The sequence below is a fragment of the Salvia hispanica genome, chromosome 1 (assembly GCF_023119035.1).
Source record: "Salvia hispanica cultivar TCC Black 2014 chromosome 1, UniMelb_Shisp_WGS_1.0, whole genome shotgun sequence".
Classification (NCBI taxonomy): domain Eukaryota; kingdom Viridiplantae; phylum Streptophyta; class Magnoliopsida; order Lamiales; family Lamiaceae; genus Salvia; species Salvia hispanica.
Genome location: NC_062965.1, coordinates 35,228,073 through 35,251,439, shown reverse-complemented (window position 1 = coordinate 35,251,439; position 23,367 = coordinate 35,228,073). Strand labels below are relative to the sequence as shown.

Here is a 23,367-nt window from a genome sequence, read left to right as displayed (position 1 = left end):
TCACTCTCTACTTAACCTCTAAACCCTCATTTTTTAATTTGTGCCAAAAATTATGTTCCAATTAATAGATTCAAAGACAAAACCGAAAGAAAAAAAAACTTTAGTAACATTTTTCATTTCAAAACACATTTTGGTAATATTTTCATTTTTCAAAAACCTATAAGGTGCAAACTCATTTTTGAAAAGTCAAATTTATGAACAAGCAGATATTCATCCTATAATTGCTTTGGTGATATTAGCAAACAAGGGAGGCTCAGATAAATACAGTATCAAAGAGTCTTCATTTTACTACTGTAGTTTTTACAACCCTTTCTCACGAATCGTTAGCTGGTTGAACTTCGTTTTGTGGTGGTGGCGCCGCCCTACGGCCGAAGGCGGCAGCCATCTGAACTCCCGCCGACGAGCCTCCTTCTGTTGAGCCTCCTTCGGTCGAGCCACCACCGAGCGCGCCTCTCAGCCCTTTCTTCCCCTTGACCTTCTGCGCCCACCCGATGAGGCCGGCTTGCACGTGGTCGTCGAAGATCGACTTCTTGAAATTCGTTCCCATCTTCGTTCGACACAAGCAGATAGATGAAGTTTTTCAGTGGTGAGTTTATCGAGTTATAACGACGCTAGATGCACGAGGAGATCCTGGAAAATTAATTACCTGTGTGACGAGAGCGTAGAGCGGCAACGTGCTGTAGCTGCAGAGAACCTGAATGAATACACTGCAAAGAAACGCAACGGTTCAAGACTCGTGAGAAGCGAGTTTAGCAACGAGTTTTTCAGGAGGCAGAGGAGGTGAGGATTTACCCGATGATGAGGCGAGGAATGATATACCGGACGTGTCCCATTATGCATGAGTCGAAGCCGTATTGGACCTGATAAAAACGTCGAAATGAAGGGAGTTGTTTAACAGTGAACGGAGTTTAGAGTTTAGGATTTAGAGTTTGATAAGCTCACCCAAATCCAAAAGAAAAATGCTATCTCAAAAGCATTTTGGAAAAGAATGAAATGGATCAAGACGAGGACGATTTGCGGCCGGCTGAACCAAAAATGATCGTCGGATGGCCGTACAACCAGTTCACCTTCGATGGCAATGTGCTTTTCGGCAACCTCGTGGGCAAGCTCACTAATCACGTGCTCCAGCTTGGTGCCGACAGCAAGAAGGAGCTGCAAACCGAGATCATTGTATTGTCACGAATCATGTTATCATTTCATTGCAGAAACATGGGAGGATGAAAGCAAACGGACAGATAAAACATGGAGAGTAACAAATAATGTATTGAGCTCTTGAGGGTACTCACAAAGAAGGGAACGAACGCGATCCAGAAGTAAGTATGCCAACCTGCAAAACGGGAGATTATCTCGTGTTAATGTGCCTTGTTTCTAAGGCTACGAGAAAAAAATGTGGAGAACAGTCGAGATCTAATAAGAGTGTCATACCATTGACGTTCAACAGCAAGAACACGATGACAAAGACCCACAAATACCAACTGCAGAAAAGACCAAGAGGAAATGAATCAGATGCACAAGCAATATTCAGTCCGGATAAATGATGAATCACCTTATGCCAACGACAATCTTGAAGTCGTCTTCCAAAGCACGAATCATGTACTTGTGGAAATTGAACTTCGGACTCCCTCGACAATGTGTCTGTGAGAAAAGGAATAGTTTTTATATTAGCACATGCCATCTAAAACTGAAAAGAAACAGAAATAGGAAGCGACTCAAAGATGAAGAGGAACGTAGGTTGCATACCGTTATAAAACCTAGTCGAAGAGCTGCATAATCTGACTTGGTGACAGAAGCATAAAATTGCTTAAAGAAGGCATGCTGAAATGTATTGAAGGGAGAAGTTAATAATTTCTCATAGAAGGCAACACGAGAATGGTTGTGTCGAATATAAATTCATAATCTGGAAAGTTATTGGAATTCTTTAGGATAAAACTTCAACTTACCAACCATCCTAATATGGCGGAATTTTTACCCACTCCCAAAAATCGCTTCTTGATGAAATCATGATCTTGAACACGCGTGACCTTGTGTTTCAGAGCTGCATATCGTAATCCATGATTTAGATGCAAGAATACAGAAGCTCGCACCGCTTCTTAAAGTAAGAACGGTAGAATACACTCAAGGTTCAAGTTAACTAATCTACAATGCAGTGAATCTATACCGTTATCCACATCATAATTATCTTTGGATATAGAGTCTTCCCAATGCTTCCATTGCCGTATCTACACATCAGATTCAATATTATTCAAAGCCTTACAAAAAAAAGGACTAGCTGAACATCCAACACAAGTCGTAAAAAGGTGAAATAGCTACACTGCTCACCTTTGCCCCTCCAAATACAATAGTGAGGACGGAAAATGTGACATGGACAATCGCTAGAACAAAGATAAAGATGTGTAGATGATGCAACGCTTCCAGAGATAGCATCGGAACTTTATCCTGCGGATAAGATGGGTAACAGATAAAACAAGTAGTTGCAAAACCCCCATGACTCTATAAAACATGAAAAACATCCAAACATATGCACAAAATGTTGTATAGCATATTAACGTGGAAAGGAGACCACAGACTGTAGGTACATATGATACCATAAGAATGTAGAATCTCTAATTTCACTTCAGAAAGTCTACTGTCAAGATTTGTAGTTGAGAAATTTGGAAAAAGTTACGAGTTTCCAAATTAGGCGAATTGATGTTTGGGAAAAACGTAAGAATGAAGCATACTACGGTCTGAACATTGGGGGATAAAAAAGATAAATTTATAGTATTTGAGAAGCAATATTTACATGAGTACAAAAACTAATTACTCGTTCTAGAAATGTGGGAGACAATTTTCATTAGGTACATCACCTCACACCCATAAATAAAATTTGGATCCGGGAGCTAAATAAACACAGTTTAAGAGGCTGAGATTCTCGAACCAATAAACTCATATGTGATACGACACTTCTTCATTTAAGCGAAACTACCAAACATGCTAATGAATTTTTTCTCTCATATACAAATGTATCAAAAGCATGTGGCAATACACATAATGATAGACCTGCAATGCCATTCTTGGAAAATTAACTGAAACATTTACCATGTTCCAAAATTCCAAAGTCACCATCAAACAGTCTTACCCAGAAAAGGACAGATAAACAACATGTGCTCTCGCCTCTCGTACCAAAATGTGTCTCAAATATGCACATGGTTAACTAAAACATCCATATATCAGAAGCAACTAGACTGTCTACGCACGTTCTCTCCACACTGATGATAAACACTCGAGCACAGTAAAGAAAGGCATCTCCTAGATCGAATTTCATGAGAAGAGATAGATACCTTTGCAGCACAATAACCAGCAGCAGCTTCTTCTGCTAGCAGGCGCCGATGGCCTCCACTCACTTCTGGGGTGGCATGAGTGCTATTGGATCCTTCGCCACCAGAGGAAGGTCTAGCCGAGAGCGAACATGGCAGGAAATCATCCATGACACCAGGACTCACACAGATCTTGACTATGCGACCTTGAAACACGGTCATCATAAGAGATATGAACCCGAGCAGCATCAGCTCTGTCTCCACCCAAAAATTCTTCATCAGTTTTTGCAGTATAACTAAAAAAAATGGCATAAGCAGAAGATGAAGGGATACCTTCTTTAACTTTCTGTACGGCTTCAAAGAGTGGCTTTTGCTTCTTTTTCTTCAAATACTGCAAATTTTTAGCAAGCATTGATCCACTTTTAGCAGCAGCAGATATTTCAAGAAAGGGCTAAAAACAGAATCTTTCAACAAAAGGGGAAATCAGACACATAAAACACACTGATCTTCTTCAAATAGTAGTAACTATTAACAGTGACAGTTTCAATAGCACACCCAAGAATTCAAGAAACGCCACATAAGAATAAATATTTTTTTCAGAAACAGAAACTCCCAAAAACATGAGAATCACAAAATCCACCACTTCCAATACTTTTTTTTATATATAAAAACCATTTTTTTAGTTTTCTTCACAAATCACAAATAAACTCAGATCAAAAAAGCAAAATCAACCATTTCCTTCTCCGAGTTACATTCTACAATGGGACAGCTCTACAAACAAGGCTACGACAAAAAAATAAAATAAAATAAAATAAAAATGGGTCCTTTACCGTTCCAGTGTAGTGAATGAAGCGTTCAACGGCGAGAGAGATGGCGACGATGACCGTGCAGACGGCTGCGACCACCCACGTCGGAGTGAACTCCAAGCCCACCCCTTCTCCTTCTCCGCCGGCCATTTTCCGTTAAAGGTCGAGTCTTTTCGCGAAACCCACTTCAAATCACGACGGAAAAGGGGGCAAAAAGCATAGAGATTTACAGATTGAAAAAAGTGGTGAGGAATAAATAACAATGGCGAGTCGAATTAAGGCGCTGAAGATAAATAAAAAAGAAGAAATAGAGACAGGTGTGAATAGTGATATAATAATGGAGTTCAATTAATCTGAGTAAATGCAGGCGAGATTTATCTCCGCGTTAATTAGTGGAGTTTTGAGTTAAGAGAGTGAATGAATTTCCACAAAATTCCTCTGATTATTGCAGTTGGCATCATACTAGAGGCGTGTTTGGTTTGATAAATAAATAAGTGACCGTTTATTTGCCTAGAAAGTCTTTTTATATTACAGATTACTATTAATATAATTTTCAAAATTATGATTCTCGATAGTCGATATAGTATATTATTTATATGTGTTTGAATATAGTATCTAAGAAAAGTTATGAGATTTTAAACCTTGATAAATATACATAATTGTATGTACATGATCGAACTTATTTAACATTTTACGTTGAAAATCAATTTATAAACGTTTAATGATTTAAAATAAATTTCATACTAAGCATCTTGCAACACTTTAAAAAAATGAAATTTTAACTTAAATATTTTTTTATTTAAGGAAAATTTTTTTACTAAATATTTATAATTAATTCGAATCATGCTCTAAATCATGTTACTAATTGAGTTAAAATTTCTATATCACTTTTGTCTTATTGCTACATATAATACAATAAATAACAAAACTAATTTTTGATTGAATTTAATTAAATTTAAAAATTTAATTATATTATGTAGATGTATGTACATTTATCTTTTCTCCTACTTATTATGATGCATCTGATTAATAATTATTTGCTTTGATTATTACGTCAATTAGTATGTTAATTAGTTATTTAAATTTAATTAATTTATAAATTTTAAAATCTTGATAAAATAAATAATTTATCAAAATTTATATATATATTTTTTCTTTTTTTAACATCTTAAACTTTTTTAATAAGAAAATATGAATTGTATTATTTTATAGTACTAGTATTTACATGGGTTGTTCATTTAATTTATTATAGAGTGGGGTAAGAGATTCTTTTTAGAAATCGAAAATAATAGGTCGATAATATATGGCTTGAATATTTTCAAAATAATAAAGGAAATTGAATATGATTCTAAATTTCTAATCAATTTGACTACATTTGTTGGTGTAAAAAATGAATGTTTTATGGTAAATGAGTTTGCCTTTCATTTTTTTCTCTTTTGACCTTTTTTTAATGGAAATTTGACTTGATTTTTGTTATATTCCCATGGATTCTAACAATTAACTTATCTACAGATTGAAAGTACCTTTTGTGAAATAGTAGTATTACTAGAAAATAAGAAATCGAGAATATAACGCTTTTATTTATCATTTGTACTAAAACTCAATAATATTAAAGCACGCCTAATCAATTGAGTATCCATGCAGCTCCTTTTAACCTGTATTTCTAAAAGAAGAATCAGATTCTCAAACTTGTTAGTCTTTAAATAGACGAGGATGAGATTCAAAAAATTGAAATAAAAAATAAACATTAGTTACACTCAACATAAAATTGATAGTTGAATTAAAGTTTTAGACTTTGATGGCTAAGTTTAAAGCATTTCACACCAAACAGATCATAGAGGTTGTGACCAAATTATTATATCACACGCTTTACACGCGGTGGACCCCCACACAAATCAAATCAAAGAGTGGAAATGTTTTGTTTTTTGACAGATGTTCTACTGTCTTAGCGTATATTAGTAGTAATACGGAATATTTTATTTTTCAAATTATTCTCTTATGAAAATGGAAAAAACCAAGCTTTTGGACTGCACTGTCAATTTTTGCTACCGATTTAGGTTCAAACAATTTACTAGTAATATTTTTGTTTATCATTTATAGTTGAATGATGGATCTATTTACTTCAAATAAATAAAAAAAGCGACTACCATTTATAACTTTATAACTGAATGATGGATCTATTACTAAAATGAGACTTTAAATTGCAGATAAAATAAGTATTTTCTTTTCTAGTGAAACTAATAAGTCCGCAGGACATAATTCAATTGGTTGGAGGAGTAGATTTTCCCAAACTATTGTAACTGAATCATAAAAGTTGATTTCCTCTTTTTTTTTCCAAAGACCATTTTAATTGTAACTCGAGAATATGCTTAATTATGTTTGGCAAAAATTTGTCAATTACAAATAAGCTGGCTAGGAAGAGAATGTGTCAGGACACCTGGGATGGAATGAACTTAGCCTGATCAGGCGAACTTTATGAAAATGAACTTAGTAAGCTCGGGCCTTTAAGAAAAACCCCCGTGTGTTACTGTAATGGCATGATAATAACTTTTCTTATATGTGTATCTTTCGGCAATGTGTTCACTGAGTACCCCGTACTCAGCCCTGCATGTATTTCTAAATGTGCAGGTTGAGCAAGTGATGAAAAGGTGGCTGAGTGGAGTTGGAGGTCGTCTCATCTCTTTTGTAGAATTTTCGTGGCATGTGTCTTCATACACATGACCATGTGGTTACAACTCCTTCCGCTGTGCTTTTGTCGTAGTATTTTGTAGTAGATGGGTCATAGGAAGAACGATCAGTAATGAGTGATCTGTGATAAACACTCTTTCAAATTCTCATGATCTTTCGTTGTCTTGTGAACCTCTTCTATCTTATGAAAAAGTACTTGCAAGTCTATTTGTAAATTCTTTCGTCCCCTTTCTATCCCCTCTTCTTAATTCCCTCCCCTGGTCATGATTTACCGAGCAATGCTATCCTTAGTAAAGCGCGGTCGTGACACCTGGCTAGAAACAAAAATGTTACTACTTGATTTTAAATTGAAAAATGTTTTGGAGATATAATGGCATTGCCATAATGAAGATAAAATAGTAATTATGTATTACTACCTCCATTCCCTAAAATTTGCTATATTTTGACCCGACACGAGTTTTAAGAAATGTAATAGAAAGTGAGTTGAAAAAGTTAGTGGGTTGTGAGTCCTACTTTTAAAGTATTAGTTTTATAATAAAATGTGAGTAGGAATGAGTTAGTGGAATATGAGGTCCACTACCAAAAATGGTAAAAGTAAAGTGTATCAAATTTTCATGGACGGACCGAAATGGTAATATGTATCAAATTTTCAGGGACAGAGGTAGTATATGATATTTTTATTTATGTTTTTACCCTTTACATTAAAGTATTCATTAAATACACTTATTTAAGGACATTACACACTAATTATGCGTTTACAATTTTATTAGCATGCAATCCTCATAGTTGTGATGACAGTTTTTTATATCTTATTGCAATTATGTTAGGACACATGTTTAAAATTTTAAAATGTTGTAGTATTTCATTGAATCTATTTAGTGTACATTTATCCACCCAATAAAATAATGATATACTCCGTATTTATTAGAAGGGAACCATATAACAGATTTTCTATCAAATTAGTTTAGAGCTTTTATTTAAGAATTTTATAATTTTAATCTTTATTTTCAAAATATTTAATTTCTTTTAAAATCTTAATTTTTGAAACATTACATCGAATCTTAATAAAAAAAATAATCACATATTCTTAATTCATCTATTTAATATTCTAAAAATATAGAGTTTTTTTCTTTGTAAATTATTAGAGTTATAAGATCAATTGCTAACTAATTAGCAATTCCAAACTAAGACTAAATCTTAGCCATTAGATTAGAAGATCTAGTGGTTGAAATAATGTCACATGGATTATATTTTTAATTAAGAAAATAAATAAATAAAATTAGAGGGTATTAATGTCAATTCCCTCTCATTAAACTCATCTTAAAACTTTAAATTTACGTAACTCTCTCGATTTAAATTATTTTTTCGCAAAAAATATATCAAATTAAAGATAACTTTATAAGGATTCCAACGAGATTTCAATTTAATATGTTCCGACAACGTTCGGATGATGAAATTTGATCTTTTTTATTTTAGTTTCGTAAATGTTGATAACCAGATTTTTATCAACAAATACATCGAAAAATCTCAATAAATCCATTTTAAAATCTCAATAAATATGTGTTGATATTTTCTTGTACTAGTGTTGATATTCTTATGTCATATTGTTGATATTTGTAATACACTACGTTGATATAAAAAAACATTCACGAAAATTATCATATGATAACATAATAACGATATTACCCTTTTGTTGATATTTTGTCTACTATTTATTGAGATTCGTAAGATTTAATCTCATCCACTTATTTTAAACTATAAGGGTGAAGATTTGGTATTGATTTTGGATTAGAGTGCTATAAGCATTAGAATATGACCCTTATGCAATAAATTAAAATTTGATACATAGCGGAGTATATAATAATCATACTGATTGAGTTTTTGGAAATGATTTTAATTCTTTACGTTCAAAATTTAATTTATTTAATTCTTAATAATTGGAATGCTATAATCGAACATCTAAAAACAATAATCACATGTTCTTAACTCGCCTATTTGCTATTTTGAGTTATATTCTATTTTTTCTAGTATAAATTATTACTATAATTCTTCGCTCGGTTCACTATATCATGCAACAAACTAAAATTTGATATATGATAGTACTAATACTAGTTGAGTTTGCAGTTTTGATTTTAAAAACTTTTGTAATTTTAATTTTAATTCTTCTAAATTCTAAAATTTTAGTTATTGTAAATTCTTAATTTTCGAAATGTCACAACTAAATCAATAATCACTTATTTTAGAAAAAATTAAAACATGTGATTGTTTATATTCTTAATTTTTAATATCAGTTAGTAGTTGATATATAATAGAAGTACACTAAAATGAATTAAAATGTGAATAGAAGTCTCATCAATTATTTTTATTTTAAACAATTCCTAAAATTATGGAATCTAATCTTATTCATTATTTTGGAAACGATAGTAACATATATCTTGATATATACATGTGGTCATTTTTACAACTTAAAAATTTAATAGTTTTATAATAATAAAATAATTTGAATGCAAATATATTATTTCAGTGTGATAACAATTAAGAAATTGAGTGCAAATACATGTAGTTGTTTTCATAACTTATAATTTAAAGGGAAATTGGTCTCTAAAACCATGAACTTTGCCTAAAATTTGGTATTTCCCATGAACTTTGAAATTGGTATATAATATCACGAACTTGTTTGGTATTTCCCACGGCATGTTTATTACTATATTTGACTAACTTACGAGGCTTTTATCATACTTGACACAATTAAATCAACGTGGTTTTCAACGTGACTTTTTATGCTACGTGTTATGAACTTAAAAAGTGGTTTCAAATATTATAAAACATATTACGGTTGCCTATGTTAAATAAGATTTTGATGAAAATATCTTATTTGAGTGAGTTCGGGAAATACCAAACAAAATGCAAAGTTCGTGATATTATATACCAATTTCAAAGTTCATGGGAAATATCAAATTTTAGGCAAAGTTCATGGTTTTAGAGACCAATTATCCTAATTTAAATGATTACTTATTACTAATAAAATAATTTGATGTGAATGACTATTTTTTTTGAATGATAACAATATATATATATAATTGTTTATATAACTTAAAATTTAAATATTACTATTTAATATAATTTTAATTTATTTAATACATTAGACATCAAGTATTTTTTATAACTTACAAATTTTGTAACTATTTGATAATAAAATAGTTAGATGACAATTACTATTATAATTATAATTTACAAATTTAGTTGTTTAGAATTTTAACAATTATTTAATAATAAAATAATTAAATGTAAATACTCATTATTATTTTGTTGGATATCAATAAGAAACTAAGTAGCGAAAATAGTTGAGATTTGGTTAAAGTTTTAATTAAAAAACGTTAATCTTAATTGATAGTACTAACTATGTATTAATTAGTTATAGATATAGATAATTAATTTGATTAGTTTAATTTTATTAGTTTTCATTTCTTGATAAACAGTTATTTTCCTTTTTATCTAAAATAAGGGTATATTAGTACATATTTATATTAAAATTATGGAAAATTGACATAAGGGCATTATAGCATAGAGACATTATGTCTCTAAATCACTACTCTTTTAAATTTATGTTCCAATCACTGCCGTGTAGATTTTAGAAATTTTATGATTTTTTTAGTGGTCGTTATAAAGCTTTTTAAATTGAAATAGAATCAACAGTTTTCAATCAATATATTCATTAATCAATCATAAATATCTTTGATCAACGCTAGATAGCAATTAAATTATTAGTCTATTACCAATTGAATTTGCTTCAATTAGTGGAGTATTTCATTGCGCATGGATAGCGTCAAATTTAACTGACAAAATATTCCCTCCCATCTTCGAATGTATCCCATATTTTCTTTTCCGATTCATCATCATTACATATCTTATTTCCTTACATTCCAATAACTTTTGCACATACTTTCCTCTTAATTGGGACAGATATTAGCAAACGAGGAAGTATTTGTAGTTCGAACTAAATTGGATCTCTTATGCAATATTCAATTTAGATAACAAGATTGATTAGGATAAATATTAGTGTTATACTACTAGAATCGTATAAAGAACGGGAATAAAAATTAAAACTAAGTAGTGTTTACAAGGTACAAATTCTATTAACAGAAATGGTCTTAGCATGAAATTGGAGTCTTTATGCTGAAATGTTATAGTGGTAGTTTACCTAAAGAGAGTTTTAAAAAATATCTGAAAAGATTTTTCGGATGGTATAATGCAAACAACAATGTTTACATAAATCATATTCACGATACTCTATTCCTCGACATAAAAGCGTGCACAATACTCTATTCCTCAACATAAAAGCGTGAAAGTACTTGTGAACAACACAAATTTTAATGCAAAATCGATAAAGTAAGAAAAAAAAGATTGTTAACATATTGTTAAACAAAAATGAGATTCGGCCCAATCTCACTATAGAGAAAATTTAACATCAATAGATATAGACTAATTTTAGGGGCAATTTGGTACTGAAGATAAATAAATCAAACATGATAAAAACATACATTTTAGGTAATTTTTAATCGTGTATCTTCAAAATTAGTTATCTATCGAGCAAACTAAAATGGAAAACATTTATTTTGTGGACGACTGGAGTACTGAATAGTGACAACACTAGGTCATATCTTACACTCCAAGTTGAATTGTCAAATGAATACTATTAAATCCTTATACAGCAAGCACGTCGTAAGAAGAATCCAAAAAAATCATTCAAAATCTCAACCACAAAATCTCAACTGAACAAGAATCTCATTATATTCAAAATCATACAAAAACAAACCAAATTTATATGCACCTTCAGATAAATCTCAACACAATAATAATACAAGGAGAATTCATTAATATTCTGAGTACTCAACAGCTCAGACATAATAATGCAAATGAATAGCTAAAGAAATCAGCAAAAGAAGAAAGAAAAAAAATAATAAAGGCAAAAGATGAATGATATAACAACCAAAGGTAACTTAAATTGTTCCACAGCACCACAAGAACTGAAAAACAACCACTTAACTTTTGCTTGGATCTTCGATGTTGACATCAATATACATCGAGCATACATGTACACGCCATTCGAGCATACCCGCAGCATGGAGGTCTCTTTTCTCAACCAGCACTTTGCAACAAGCAAAAGAAAGCACAAAAATGTAGGTGCATCATCGCACCTCTAGATTGAGAGCAGGGAGAGAATCTCATCCGTCGAATGGCAAGGTTGAGAGGTAGATGACTTGAGTACAAGAATTTGTGGCAGTATTTAGAAGAGCTCCTCTGAGTTGAATTTATTCCAAGCTTCCTATTAGGGCAAATTAAACTCGATATCAATGGAGTTTCTAGCAGAAAGTAAATAGTGTCTGAAGATGAATACCCAAAATTATTTCCCAGCTTACCATGTTTGTGCTCAATAATTAATCAAACATGCAACATGTGGATTTTTTAGATAAGAGTTTTCGGAAATGGTAAAACCTCATCATAAGAAGAGTACCTTTAGCAGGTCAAACACCTTTTCAGCAATGTATTTCTGTTGGAGAGTAGCACCCTTTTGCTGTACCTTGTCGGGATGAATGCAAAGAGTGGCTTTCCTATAAACCTTTTTAACGGAGGCACCAGTGATCAAGTCTGTCAACGACACAGGCTGCCAGCCACATTCAGGCCAAAGCACCTGTCACCCAGGGTATACCCGGTTTGCATTTTATAACCATTTAGAAAATACCAATTTCATATTAATCTAAATAAAGCACACCCAAAATAGAACTATAGCCAGGTTAAGAATTCTGCCAATATCTAATACTCCCCCTGTCCCACCATAAGTGATTCGTATTCCTTTTTGGGACGTCCCATACTCCCATCTAAAATGAGTCATTCCCCTTTTTAGCAATAAACAACACATTCACTCTCTCTTACTGTTGAGATTCTCTCACCAACTTTATTCTCTCTACACTTCTCTACTTTATTCTCTATCCTACTTTATTCTCTCGCCAATTAACTCTTCAAACATCATTTTCTTAAATCCCGTGCCCAAAAGAATGCGGCTCATCGCAGGACGGAGGGAGACTATAATTTATAAAGATCGTATGTAAGATAGGAAGATAATCAAACACACATATTGCAACGTTGATAGCAGCGCACGCAAATTTGTTTCCTTTCCAGCTGCCCAACGCTTGATTTCAAAATCTAAGGTCTCAGCAATCCTCTGCAACCAAATAAGATTGTGGTTAAATTGATGGAACACCTCACACACAGAAGACATATCAAAAGGAGTAGCTTGAGTTTGCAATCAGACATTTCGTGAAAAAAAAAAACTAAAAAATACTAATACTTTTCGATAAAAAAGTACACTAATTTCAAATGGTTATTTACTTAGTTTTCAACTGAAACTCGTACTTTATCAAGTGTGGATGTATTCCTCTTCAGAAGATGAGAACATAAAGGGGAAAAAGTATTAGCATATTGATACTTGATAGAGATGAAATCTGTAGATTTCTTGTTTAGATATTATAAATTGTTAGGAATATTGTATTCAAGCCTATCCTTTAGACTATTATAATTAGTTAGGAGTCTTCATTAGTTCTTATGAATAGGGCTTTGTATTCTTCCGTTTAATTGTTCAGAATTATATTAAGATTTCAGCTTGATAGCAGTGGCCTTTTCAGAGGATAGCCTCTTAGTCATAGGATGAGAGTTATCTTTATCTTTGTTTATTTTCTGCCTTATGTTTTCCTTCTTTTGGTTCTTCCTTTTTCGATATTTTTTATTCTTGTTCCAGCAGTACACCATAGGCCTTTTCTAATACACATGAATCCTTTGAAGGTACATAAGCAATTAGCTATGTATTCACGAGAAAATATCAACTTTTGTTTCAGAAACTCACATGTCTTTCTTCTTGTTCCCTCTGAGCTTGAAGGTCCCGCTGATTTTTTTCAGCCAATGCTTTGGCCTAAAACCACACGATCAACAACTCAATAATAGAAATAATAGAATGAAGAATGACAAATAGAAGATGAAGAAAATTCTAAAGTAACATAGCGTATACCGCTCTCTCTTGAGTGCGTTGATGGCGTTCCATTCTGGCTCTTCTTCTCTCTTCATTTTCTCCTTCAACTTCCGGAAATTCTCCAGATGTTGTAGTAGCTTTGGAAGCAAAGTAATTCCCATGGGACAACAGTCAGCGACAAACAAATGCTAAACAGCATTTTGACGTTAAAATGACATGACAAGGTGATATACCTCCAAAAATAGAAGATAGGTCATCAACAAAGTTGCTAGTGGAAGAAGCTTTCTTTAAGTTAGACGATGCCCCAGTTGATGGCGGCGTCCTCCTTGCAGCGTCAGACTCACCCTTGCTCTGAAACTGTTGATCAAAGAAAGGATCCTAAAACATAAACAAAGAGAAGAATACGACTTAGTGTCAATGCAAAACCTAATGAATAGGATCAATAACTGTGATATGTAACTGAAATTCATGCATTAACCCTTACAGTTGAGCTTGTTCTTGCTCTTGGTACACTGCTTGCTCGATTCATGCTGAAAAATGATTCTAAATCATTGTCGTTCTTTTGTTGATTCATCTTTGCAGCTGAGGCAGCCCTTTCTCGAGCTTCTGCAGCAGCTCTCTCCCGAGCCTCTGCTGCAGCCCTTTGAACAGCAGCTCGTTCAGCTTGGCGCCTCGCATCTGCTTCTGCCCTTACTGCTGCAGATCTTTCCCGCGCTTCTTTCTCCCTAGCTTCTGCAGCAGCCCTTTCCCTAGCTTCTGCAGCAGCCTTCTCCGCCCTTCCTTTAGCTTCTGCTGCAGCTCTTTCGCGGGCTTCAGTTTGTGCCCTCTGAACTGCTGCTCTTTCCGCGCGTCCTCGGGCTTCAGCATTCGCTTTCTCAACAGCAGCCCTTTCAGCTTTTAATCGAGCTTCAGCAGTCGCTCTTTCACGTGCCTCGGCTGCTGCTCTTTCACGAGCTTCCCTGGTAGCCCTTTCTACAGCTTGCCTAGCCTTCTCCCTCTCAATCTCTCTTAATTTCTCCCTTTCAAGTCTCCTTTGCTCCTTTTCTTCCTCTTCCTTCTGTCTCCTTTCACGATTTAATCTCTCTTGACTTTCCCTATATTCCTCCTGGCTACCTTGTTCATCATTCTCAATTGGCCCAGGCTCTCTATTTCTGGAAGCTTTTGCATGTTCTCTTTCACGGACTTCCTTAGCATGTCTGAATTTAGCCTCTGCTTTGTCCATAGCATCCTTCATAGCAGCAGCTGATGCAGCTGCGGCAGAGAAATCATTGGTCTCTGTACCGTGGTGTAGATTGGCACTTTCGTCGAAACTGTTATGTGACCTACCACTGGCAAAGTCATCAAGCTCATCAAACTGTGAGACGGGAGGGCTCTTGGCAGAAGGCCTGGTTTGGGGGTGTTGATTATAATTTGATGATGATACAAACCCATCACTCTGCTTTTGGAAACTGGAAGTAAAAGAACCTGTTTCTGACATTGAAGCTTGTCGAGGTATGGGTGGAGGTGGTCGTGATGGTGGTGGAGCAGCAGTGGGTTGTGTAAAAAGAGGAATCTCTGATACAGTCAGCCATACTTCATCAGACTTATTTCCTTGTCCAGATGTAGGAGACATATCAACCTCTGAGACCGTTTCATAATATTGGGGAGGAGAAGTTTGACCAGAAGGTTTTTGAAAATCTGAAGAAACATTTGGCACGTCAAACAAGGGAGGTTCCTGATCTACAGGAACATTGTTCATGTTGTTGCTCTCCGAAAATCCAAAATAAGAGTTCTCCATCGGTTCTCTGGCAGTAGCAGGTTTGGGTGTTTCAGATCGAGAAGGACTCCCACCCTTCTCTCTTTTATCCTTTCCAGAGGAAAATGATGCAGGTTTTGCAAAAGTGCTGAGAGGATCTATGTAATCAAATGCTCCTCCACTACCAGATGAAACTTCAGCCCTCGTGCTCCTAGATTTATTAAATTTACTAATTTCATCAAGAGGATCTTTAGGTACTGTGAACGATGAGTGTTGTGTCGAACTTGACTCCAGAACTACAAAAGGATCATCCAAGCCATTCTTTAAGCCAGAATTTGGCATAGAACTCCATCCTGACTCTGGTACTGATCTGGTTCTACAAGGAAAGCAAAGAAGCTTCAATGGCGCCTGGTAGTAATTTATATATTCTAAACCTTATTTCAGAGAATCTTAGTAAACATAAATTAGCCAGAATGAAACAGTATTATCAGCCCCGACAGTGATAAATATATTGGGAAATTTACATAAGTGTAATTCTGTGTGTGGTCAGAGAAGGGGCAGTTCAAGGAATTCTCTCAATTTGGGTTACATAATTCAATTAAAATCCACAATGAGGTATCCAATAGTAAATCCAAATCTATCCAAATCTAACCTTGACGTGTCAATTGTACAAAAACATGGGAGTTCATTGTGTCAAGTTGTCAATCAATTCTCCTTACTCCAAATTCTTTCCTACAACTAGTAAGTAGTAAGATGACTACAGATTATGAAAGTATTTCTTTTGCAAGAGAGGACTACTGGAATCTAGTAACATTAACTGCAACAGACAGACTAGTTCCCTTTCAGGCAATTGATCTTGATTCACATGACATATCTGCACCACCCAAAATAAACTGCCTGTTCTTAGCTGATTGCTGATTATTCAACAGTTGGTGATTCTAAGTTACTAGTACTACTTAATGGCAATTTTTTATTGCGGAAGAAACAAAAATGAAGTGATATCCAGCCATATGAAATCAGGGGCAAAGCACATGAAAGATTGAAAACTGTATCAGTTGTAGACATGAATCCCGTCCTTCATTCAGACCCATAAAGAACCAAATGGATTTCTATCATAACTCTCCTTCCCTTTAAAACCATTGATGTGTACATCAAGCTAGAAGGACATTGTACATTACTAAACCAACCAAGAGTTCATATTTGTGAAACCATGATGGATATTTCAGCTAACATGAACTCTGTGAGCAAAAATTACTAATTTTGTAACATCATATATAACTCAAACAGCAATAATTTCCGACAACTGCAAGGTAATCTTTAAAGCCTTGGTCTTTTTTACCATAATACAGAAACATCAAGATGACATACGCCAAACAAGCAAATTGATGCTGGAAAAATACTGCAATCACATGTTCATATTTACTAGCATCAACAAAAATTCTACCGCATTTACAGGTGACACGTATTAATAATACATGAATTTGCAATCAACCAAAAATGAGACATAATATCAGAAACCAACAACAAAAGAAACTCATTGTGTATTCAGGCCATAGCAATATCAATCGAACACTTATTTAGTGCGCCACATATTGCATACTTGGGCCAACAAACTAATGTGAAGACGAATCAGAGAGTGAACACATAATCAGATCTTCAGAATTTACCTGTCTCTAACAGGGGAATTGCTACTCGCAAACCCAGCAAATAAATCATCATAGCCCTTCGAACTTGAGCTGCTTTTAGCACCACTACTAATGTTTTCATCCCCCACTTTTTCCTTCCTCCCCAAATTCCCCAACAAATCATCATATTCCCTATTTGGACCATTGCCCATTGAAGGCGAGGACATGGACACAAACACGTCATCGTCAAATTTCACAGAAGGGGGCGGGGATTTGCTCTTCAATCCGGGGAGCCCATCGAATATATCCTCATCGTATACCGGCTTATCATACACCGGCATCGATGATTTATTGCTACTACCATTCTTCGGCTGTTCAGCCGCAGCAGATGACTTGAAGATTGAATCATAGTCAAAATCGCTCTGCTTGTTCATGCCACCGAAGTTTGAGCTGGAGGTGTACTTTGGCTGGCCGCCGAAGACGTCGCTAAACAATGGATCGTCCATCGATCGACGCTCCGGCGCATTAGACCGCATCGGATTGGATTTCCCCCGAGCTCCCAATCCAAAATCGCGGGCGAGCACATCCAGATCGTCCATCCGAATAAATAAAAAAGCGGCAGATCTAATTTGGAAAATGACCCCAGCCAGCAACCAAAATTGGCTGGATCCGGAAAAAATCGAGCACGATCGGATGTGGAAAATGCTCCAATCAGATGGATTTCACCTTGATTGTGAATGGATGCTCGTTGGAGTGATGATCGCGGTCTCAATTGAGCCTTCGGCGGAGGGAAATCTGAACCTATACGCACAGAAAATGGTGCATGTATAGGCAGAGATCAGTGGGGCAATTAACTGTTGCAACTTGGGAAATGGAAAGAGAGGAGACGAAATTCGATTTAGGGTTTTCAAATTTTTCTCTCAAGGATAAAATATCTCTCTCTCTATATCCTTGTTCTTCGCTGTCCGACTCTCTCCATTGCCAATTTAATTTAAGTTTTTCTTGTTTCATTTTTGTCATTTAATTTATGTCCGTGTTTGCAAAAGTAGACTTGACTTTCTAGTTTCTATTAAACTGAAAATTCACTACACAATTTACCTTGAGCTAATTATATGGATTTATAGTACATCTAATTAGATTCATTAATGGATACAATCATTTATTTACAACGCAATTTGTGATTAAATCTACGTGTCGCCGTGTCGCCTTAATTGGAGAAAGTTAAGATCGTTTTGCGAAAGTTGCGCATTCCAGAGAGTTTAACCAGGCCGAGCGTTTTGAAGATAGAGGACTGCCCGACTAAGCTTTTCGGGGATTCACACTCGAGAGCAATGTTTTAAAAACCGGACCGGCGAGCGAACCGACGAGGCTACTGGTTCACGGTTCAACTGGTTCAACTGGTCCAACCGGTCGAACCATCGGTCGAACCGTTTTACTGTAGCATATATATATATATATATGAGTATATAATTAAATACATATTTATTATAAAATATTTGATTTCAAAACATGTTAATTAACAAGCATTAATGCAATATATAATTTAATTTCAAATAATATATAGATATATAAGTATAGATAAAGCATATATATATACCAATTATTAACGAGTAATACCAATAATATAAAAATACATATTCATATGTTTATTATATTATGTATTAATTTTCATGTTATGAACACTTCTTCCATTATATATACTTGTTATTTTATTTTCAATCTAAGCATCAGTAATTAAAACTTTATTTGAAAGTTAATTAAGATTTATTAATTTTAGTTATGATATAAAATATGTATATAGCTTTTAATTATATATACAAGTAGTATATAGTTGATTGTTGATAGTTGATATAATATGAAGTAGTACATATTAACAAAACAAACTATCCCATATTGAAAAAATAAAGGCAAAAGATTGTACAAGATGACTATAAAACAAGCTTTTCATCCCACATTGAAAAATGAAAGAACAATCTTGTGGAATACTTCTATAAAGAAAGACACAAATGATTTTTTAAGCTAGATTTTATAAATTCATAGGCCCAATACAAGTATGGGTTAATATAAAATAAAAGTTTAGTGTAAATTTTTTTTAAATTGATTTTTAATTCATTTTTAAAAATCAAAAAATTTGGTAACCGGTTCAACCGGTTCCCGGTTTCCGGTCCAACCGGCCGGTTCACCTAGTCCAAAACGGCTCAACCCTCCGCCGGTTTTATATGGTCAATCGGACCGGAAAGGTCACCGGTTTGCGGCTGAACCGGTCCGACCGGCCTGTCCAAACCGGTTTTTAAAACACTGCTCGAGGGAGTCTTCAAGCTCGGGCAATCTAAGGGCTTGATTTGGCCTGGATCCTTTTTTTATACGGACTTGTTTTATTTTTGTTTTATATGTACTCCTAATATAAAAAGTCATATTAGAGTTTTTCCCCACCAACTTTTGAACATTGTAAAACCCTAGAAACTCTCTAAGATCTTCCTCTTCAACTTTGAAGATCTTTTGTCAGGCTAAGATTAATGTTAAAGTATATTTTACTAGTTCTTATGTTGCTAGTTTAGTGAGTCATTTAGGTTTTTGCTTAGTGAGTAAAATTTGGGCTATAATCATTTCATTGTCTTGGAGAATCTCCAAGGTTTCGAACCAGTAATCTAATTCATAGCACTTTCACATTCTTTATCCACCGTAACTATTTTAAATGTATCTTTTTTTTTTTGTTTTTGTTGGATTATTTTGAATATTGCAACTATGACAAGGATGCCTTATTGGTATTTTGAAAGAAGCTGTGGAGGTGGAATATTATGCATTACCAATAAAGAAAGTTGTATTCTTCAACTATGCAATAATATAATCTAGCTTCGCCCCCATGTAGTGGTATAATTGTTCATCTGAAGTACAAAATTGTAAAAGTGAAATATTCAGAAGGAGTATCGCAAATATGATTCATTTGTCTAGCATCTCAAATTTACTTTGTATCTTTTTCCGAGCAAGAAAAAAGATAAGGTAACTGGTGAGCAGTGTTGAAAGTTCGAGTAATGAAATTCGATGCCAGTTATGCCATCACAAAAGATGCAAATGAAGACACAACTTTCCAAGAAGATGGAGTGTAAGTTAATGACATTTATAATGATAAATTTGTAGAACCTCCACGTTATGACCCTAGTGGTGCAATGGTTCTAATTTTGAGAGAGATTGCAGAAGATGAAGAAAAAAAAGAAGAAGAGGATGACGATGACGAAGACGAAGACGAAGAATAAAGTTTTCAATCCATGTTGGCCTCATTTTAATGCCTTCTTCTTTAATTTAATTGAATTTAATAATATTTCGAACTTTATAAATAACCATTTTATTGTTAGTAAGGACATGCTTGATAAGATAGTAATATCAAGATAAAGAATTATATGCGGGTATTTTTAATTGTTTGATAACATATTTAAGCTTAACTCAAAGCATTACATAAGATAAGAGCCCGCCTCAATCTTGCCAAAATGATAACTTTAACCATGTTTATGTAACCAACCAATTTGTCAAGTTAAGCAATTGTTATATGATACTACAAAAATTTAGATAATTTCTTTTCTATTACACAATAAAGCAAAAAATCTTATCTCTGCATATTTGGACATGAAGCCTATGCCTGCTTAATCGGTTCTCCGGTTCTCGGGCACCCGCAATCGGAACCGGAACCAGAACCGGCCGGGCAATTGAGGAAGCGGGAACCGGAAAACTCGTTCCGATTCCGGTACTAGTTCTAATGTTCTAAAAAATTTTGGTTCCGGTTCTACCCGGAACAGACCGGTTCTTACCCGGAACCGAATAATAAATCAATTTTAGATTTTCAATTTTAGATTCTAATAGTATTACAAATATCAAATATAAATATAGTACTCCCTCCGTTTCTTCATAGTTGAGTCATTTTTTCATTTCGGAAAGTTTCTTCATAGTTGAGTCATTTCCATATATGGTAACTTTTTTCTCTTTCTTACTTTACTCTCTCCTACTTTATTCTATCTACTTTATTTACTTTATACTTTATTCTCTCTACTATTTCCTTTCTCTTACTTTTTGATCTATTTATTTAACACACCCAACATTCATTTCTAAACCTCCGTGCCGAAAAGTTCCACCTCAACTATGAAGAAACGGAGGGAGTACATAACTTTTCCTAATAAATAATACTTCCTCCGTCCCACATTTATAGTCACATTAAGTTATGGCACGGGTTTTAAGGAATTGGTGGAGTGTGTAATTAATGAAGTGAGAGGTGAAGTGTGTAATAAATGAAATGAGATGATAAAGTGAAATGATAGAGTGTGTAATAAATGAAGTGAGACGATAAAGTGTGTAATAAATGAAGTGAGTTGGTTGAAGGTGGGTCCCTTTTTGACTTTTTGGTTTTTTATTTTTGTTTTGATTTGTTTTAATGTAGATAATGACATTTGGGTGTAATTTTAGTGAATAATGGGGTAAAATTTTATGTCCAAATATGGAAAGTTCTAAATGTGACTATAAATGTGGGACGGACTTTTATGGCAAAATGTGACTATAAATCTGGGACGTAGGGAGTAATCGAATATCAAATATAAATATGGTACATAACGTTTCCTAATAAATAATAATATTATATTTATAGGATGTTAGTATCTTACGATAAGTTTAAGTTTCTCCTATTTATTATATACCCCAACCTTTTCTATTCACGCCTCCATCCCGCACACGATCATTCGATCACACTCTCAATCTCTCACGCCGCTAACCCTCCTCATTCACTCACCGGCGGATCTAGGGGGCAGGAGGGGGCGGTCGCCCCCTCCCAGCCGTTTGGAGTGCCTATATTTTCCCTTGAATCAAGCCGAAAATAGCATATCCGCTCTCTCCGTGGAGCGTGGAAATATACTTTGTTTTCATTAAATGTCATAAAAAACATCGTATTCTAATGGTTTAGTTATTAGGTTTTTCACTAAGAGGTCTAAAGTTCAACCCTCGACAAGAACATATTTTTTCCTTTCTTTATTTTTTTATTTATCAATTAATATTGCTTCTTATTATCAAAATAAAACCTTTAAATACTCTATGAAATAAAATTTTTTACTAAATTTACTAATTTGCATATACTCCGTATTATTTTGTTATATTTATATTTTAGTTAAAATTATTTTTAATACTTGTTTTAATCCTAAAATTTTTATAATTTGCGATCCAATTTACATCTTATTCTCTACTTAACAAAATAAACATTTAAATGTTTGTGAAATCTATATATTTATTACTTCACTTATATCACTTTTATATATAATATTTATAATGATTTTGAATGTATATAATATTTACAATAATTTTATGTTTTAGGATGAATAATAAGTACATATTTGCAAGCTAATACATGTTTATATTTTATTAACGAATCTAGTGATATTTAAATATTACTCCCTCCGTTTCACTTTAGGAGTCCCGGTTGAGTTGGGTGGGAGTTTTAAGAAAATGTTGGAGTTTGTAGAAAATGAGGGTGATAGTGGACTTTGGGACCCACTTTTTGGCCATTTTTAATTCAAATTTTATCCTCTTATAATGAAGTGCCAATTCTACCCTTAGATGATTTAAATAAAATTTTTATCTATATTTACTCCCCAAAAACTGCCGAAACATACCCTCTGGATTCAAATTTTTGTTATTCTCTTTTCGTTATTCTCATGTCCAATTTTTTTTTGTTATTCTCTTTGGCAAAATGAAATAACACTACTATTCCTAATAATTTAACTTTAATTTTTTTTTATATCCCAAACCTGCCAAATTAATATGAGTGAGAGACAATGGAAATGCAGAACCGAATCAGGTACTACCGAGCAATTTGGGCACAAATCGGCACTGATTGACTCAAAATTGGAGTCAAGTGAATGATCTGCCGACGGTGGGAGAGTGGGTGGAGGTGACGGGGTGGGGCTCACCGAATCAGGTACTACCAAGCAATTCCGACACAAATCGGCACCGATCGACTTGAAATTGGAGTCAAATGAAAGATCGGCTGACGGTGGGAGAGTGGGTGGAGGTGACGGAGTGGGGCTCGCCGAATCAGGCACCACCAAGCAATTCTGGCACAAATCGGTGCCGATCGACTTGAAATTGGAGTCAAATGAAAGATCGGCCGACGGTTAGAGAGTAGGGCTCACCGAGAACTGAATTCAGGGACAACGGTGGA

At 34.2% G+C, this 23,367-nt stretch overlaps 2 protein-coding genes across 2 annotated transcripts; both read right to left on the bottom strand.

Annotated features, from left to right (window-relative positions):
* Positions 1-209: 209 nt before the first annotated feature.
* On the bottom strand, positions 210-4,472 carry LOC125201995 (MLO-like protein 1). The gene is made up of 14 exons (XM_048100304.1): positions 4,127-4,472; positions 3,630-3,687; positions 3,321-3,550; positions 2,320-2,436; positions 2,159-2,219; positions 1,941-2,035; positions 1,741-1,815; positions 1,547-1,635; positions 1,426-1,475; positions 1,287-1,327; positions 943-1,152; positions 793-860; positions 647-707; positions 210-547 (listed from the first exon to the last, which is right to left on the bottom strand). Exons 1-14 carry the CDS (start codon positions 4,250-4,252, stop codon positions 314-316), a joined length of 1,515 nt encoding a protein of 504 aa, XP_047956261.1. The 5' UTR covers positions 4,253-4,472; the 3' UTR covers positions 210-313.
* A 7,121-nt stretch (positions 4,473-11,593) lies between these two features.
* LOC125219090 (auxilin-related protein 2-like) lies at positions 11,594-18,146 on the bottom strand. Its single transcript, XM_048120961.1, has 8 exons — positions 17,217-18,146; positions 14,299-15,925; positions 14,048-14,192; positions 13,854-13,951; positions 13,692-13,757; positions 12,924-13,013; positions 12,306-12,482; positions 11,594-12,116 (listed from the first exon to the last, which is right to left on the bottom strand). Exons 1-8 carry the CDS (start codon positions 17,771-17,773, stop codon positions 12,078-12,080), a joined length of 2,799 nt encoding a protein of 932 aa, XP_047976918.1. The 5' UTR covers positions 17,774-18,146; the 3' UTR covers positions 11,594-12,077.
* Between the last annotated feature and the right edge of the window lie 5,221 nt (positions 18,147-23,367).

Coding starts and splice junctions, on each gene's coding strand:
- LOC125201995 (XM_048100304.1), bottom strand. CDS start 4,252: ATGGCCGGCGGAGAAGGAGAAGGGGTGGGCTTGGAGTTCACTCCGACG. Junction 2,036..2,158: donor TAATTATGATGTGGATAACG/GTATAGATTCAC, acceptor TACGATATGCAG/CTCTGAAACACAAGGTCACG. Junction 1,328..1,425: donor CTTGCTGTTGAACGTCAATG/GTATGACACTCT, acceptor CCCGTTTTGCAG/GTTGGCATACTTACTTCTGG.
- LOC125219090 (XM_048120961.1), bottom strand. CDS start 17,773: ATGGACGATCTGGATGTGCTCGCCCGCGATTTTGGATTGGGAGCTCGG. Junction 13,014..13,691: donor GGGAACAAGAAGAAAGACAT/GTGAGTTTCTGA, acceptor ATTTGGTTGCAG/AGGATTGCTGAGACCTTAGA. Junction 12,483..12,923: donor TGCTATCAACGTTGCAATAT/GTGTGTTTGATT, acceptor CCTGGGTGACAG/GTGCTTTGGCCTGAATGTGG.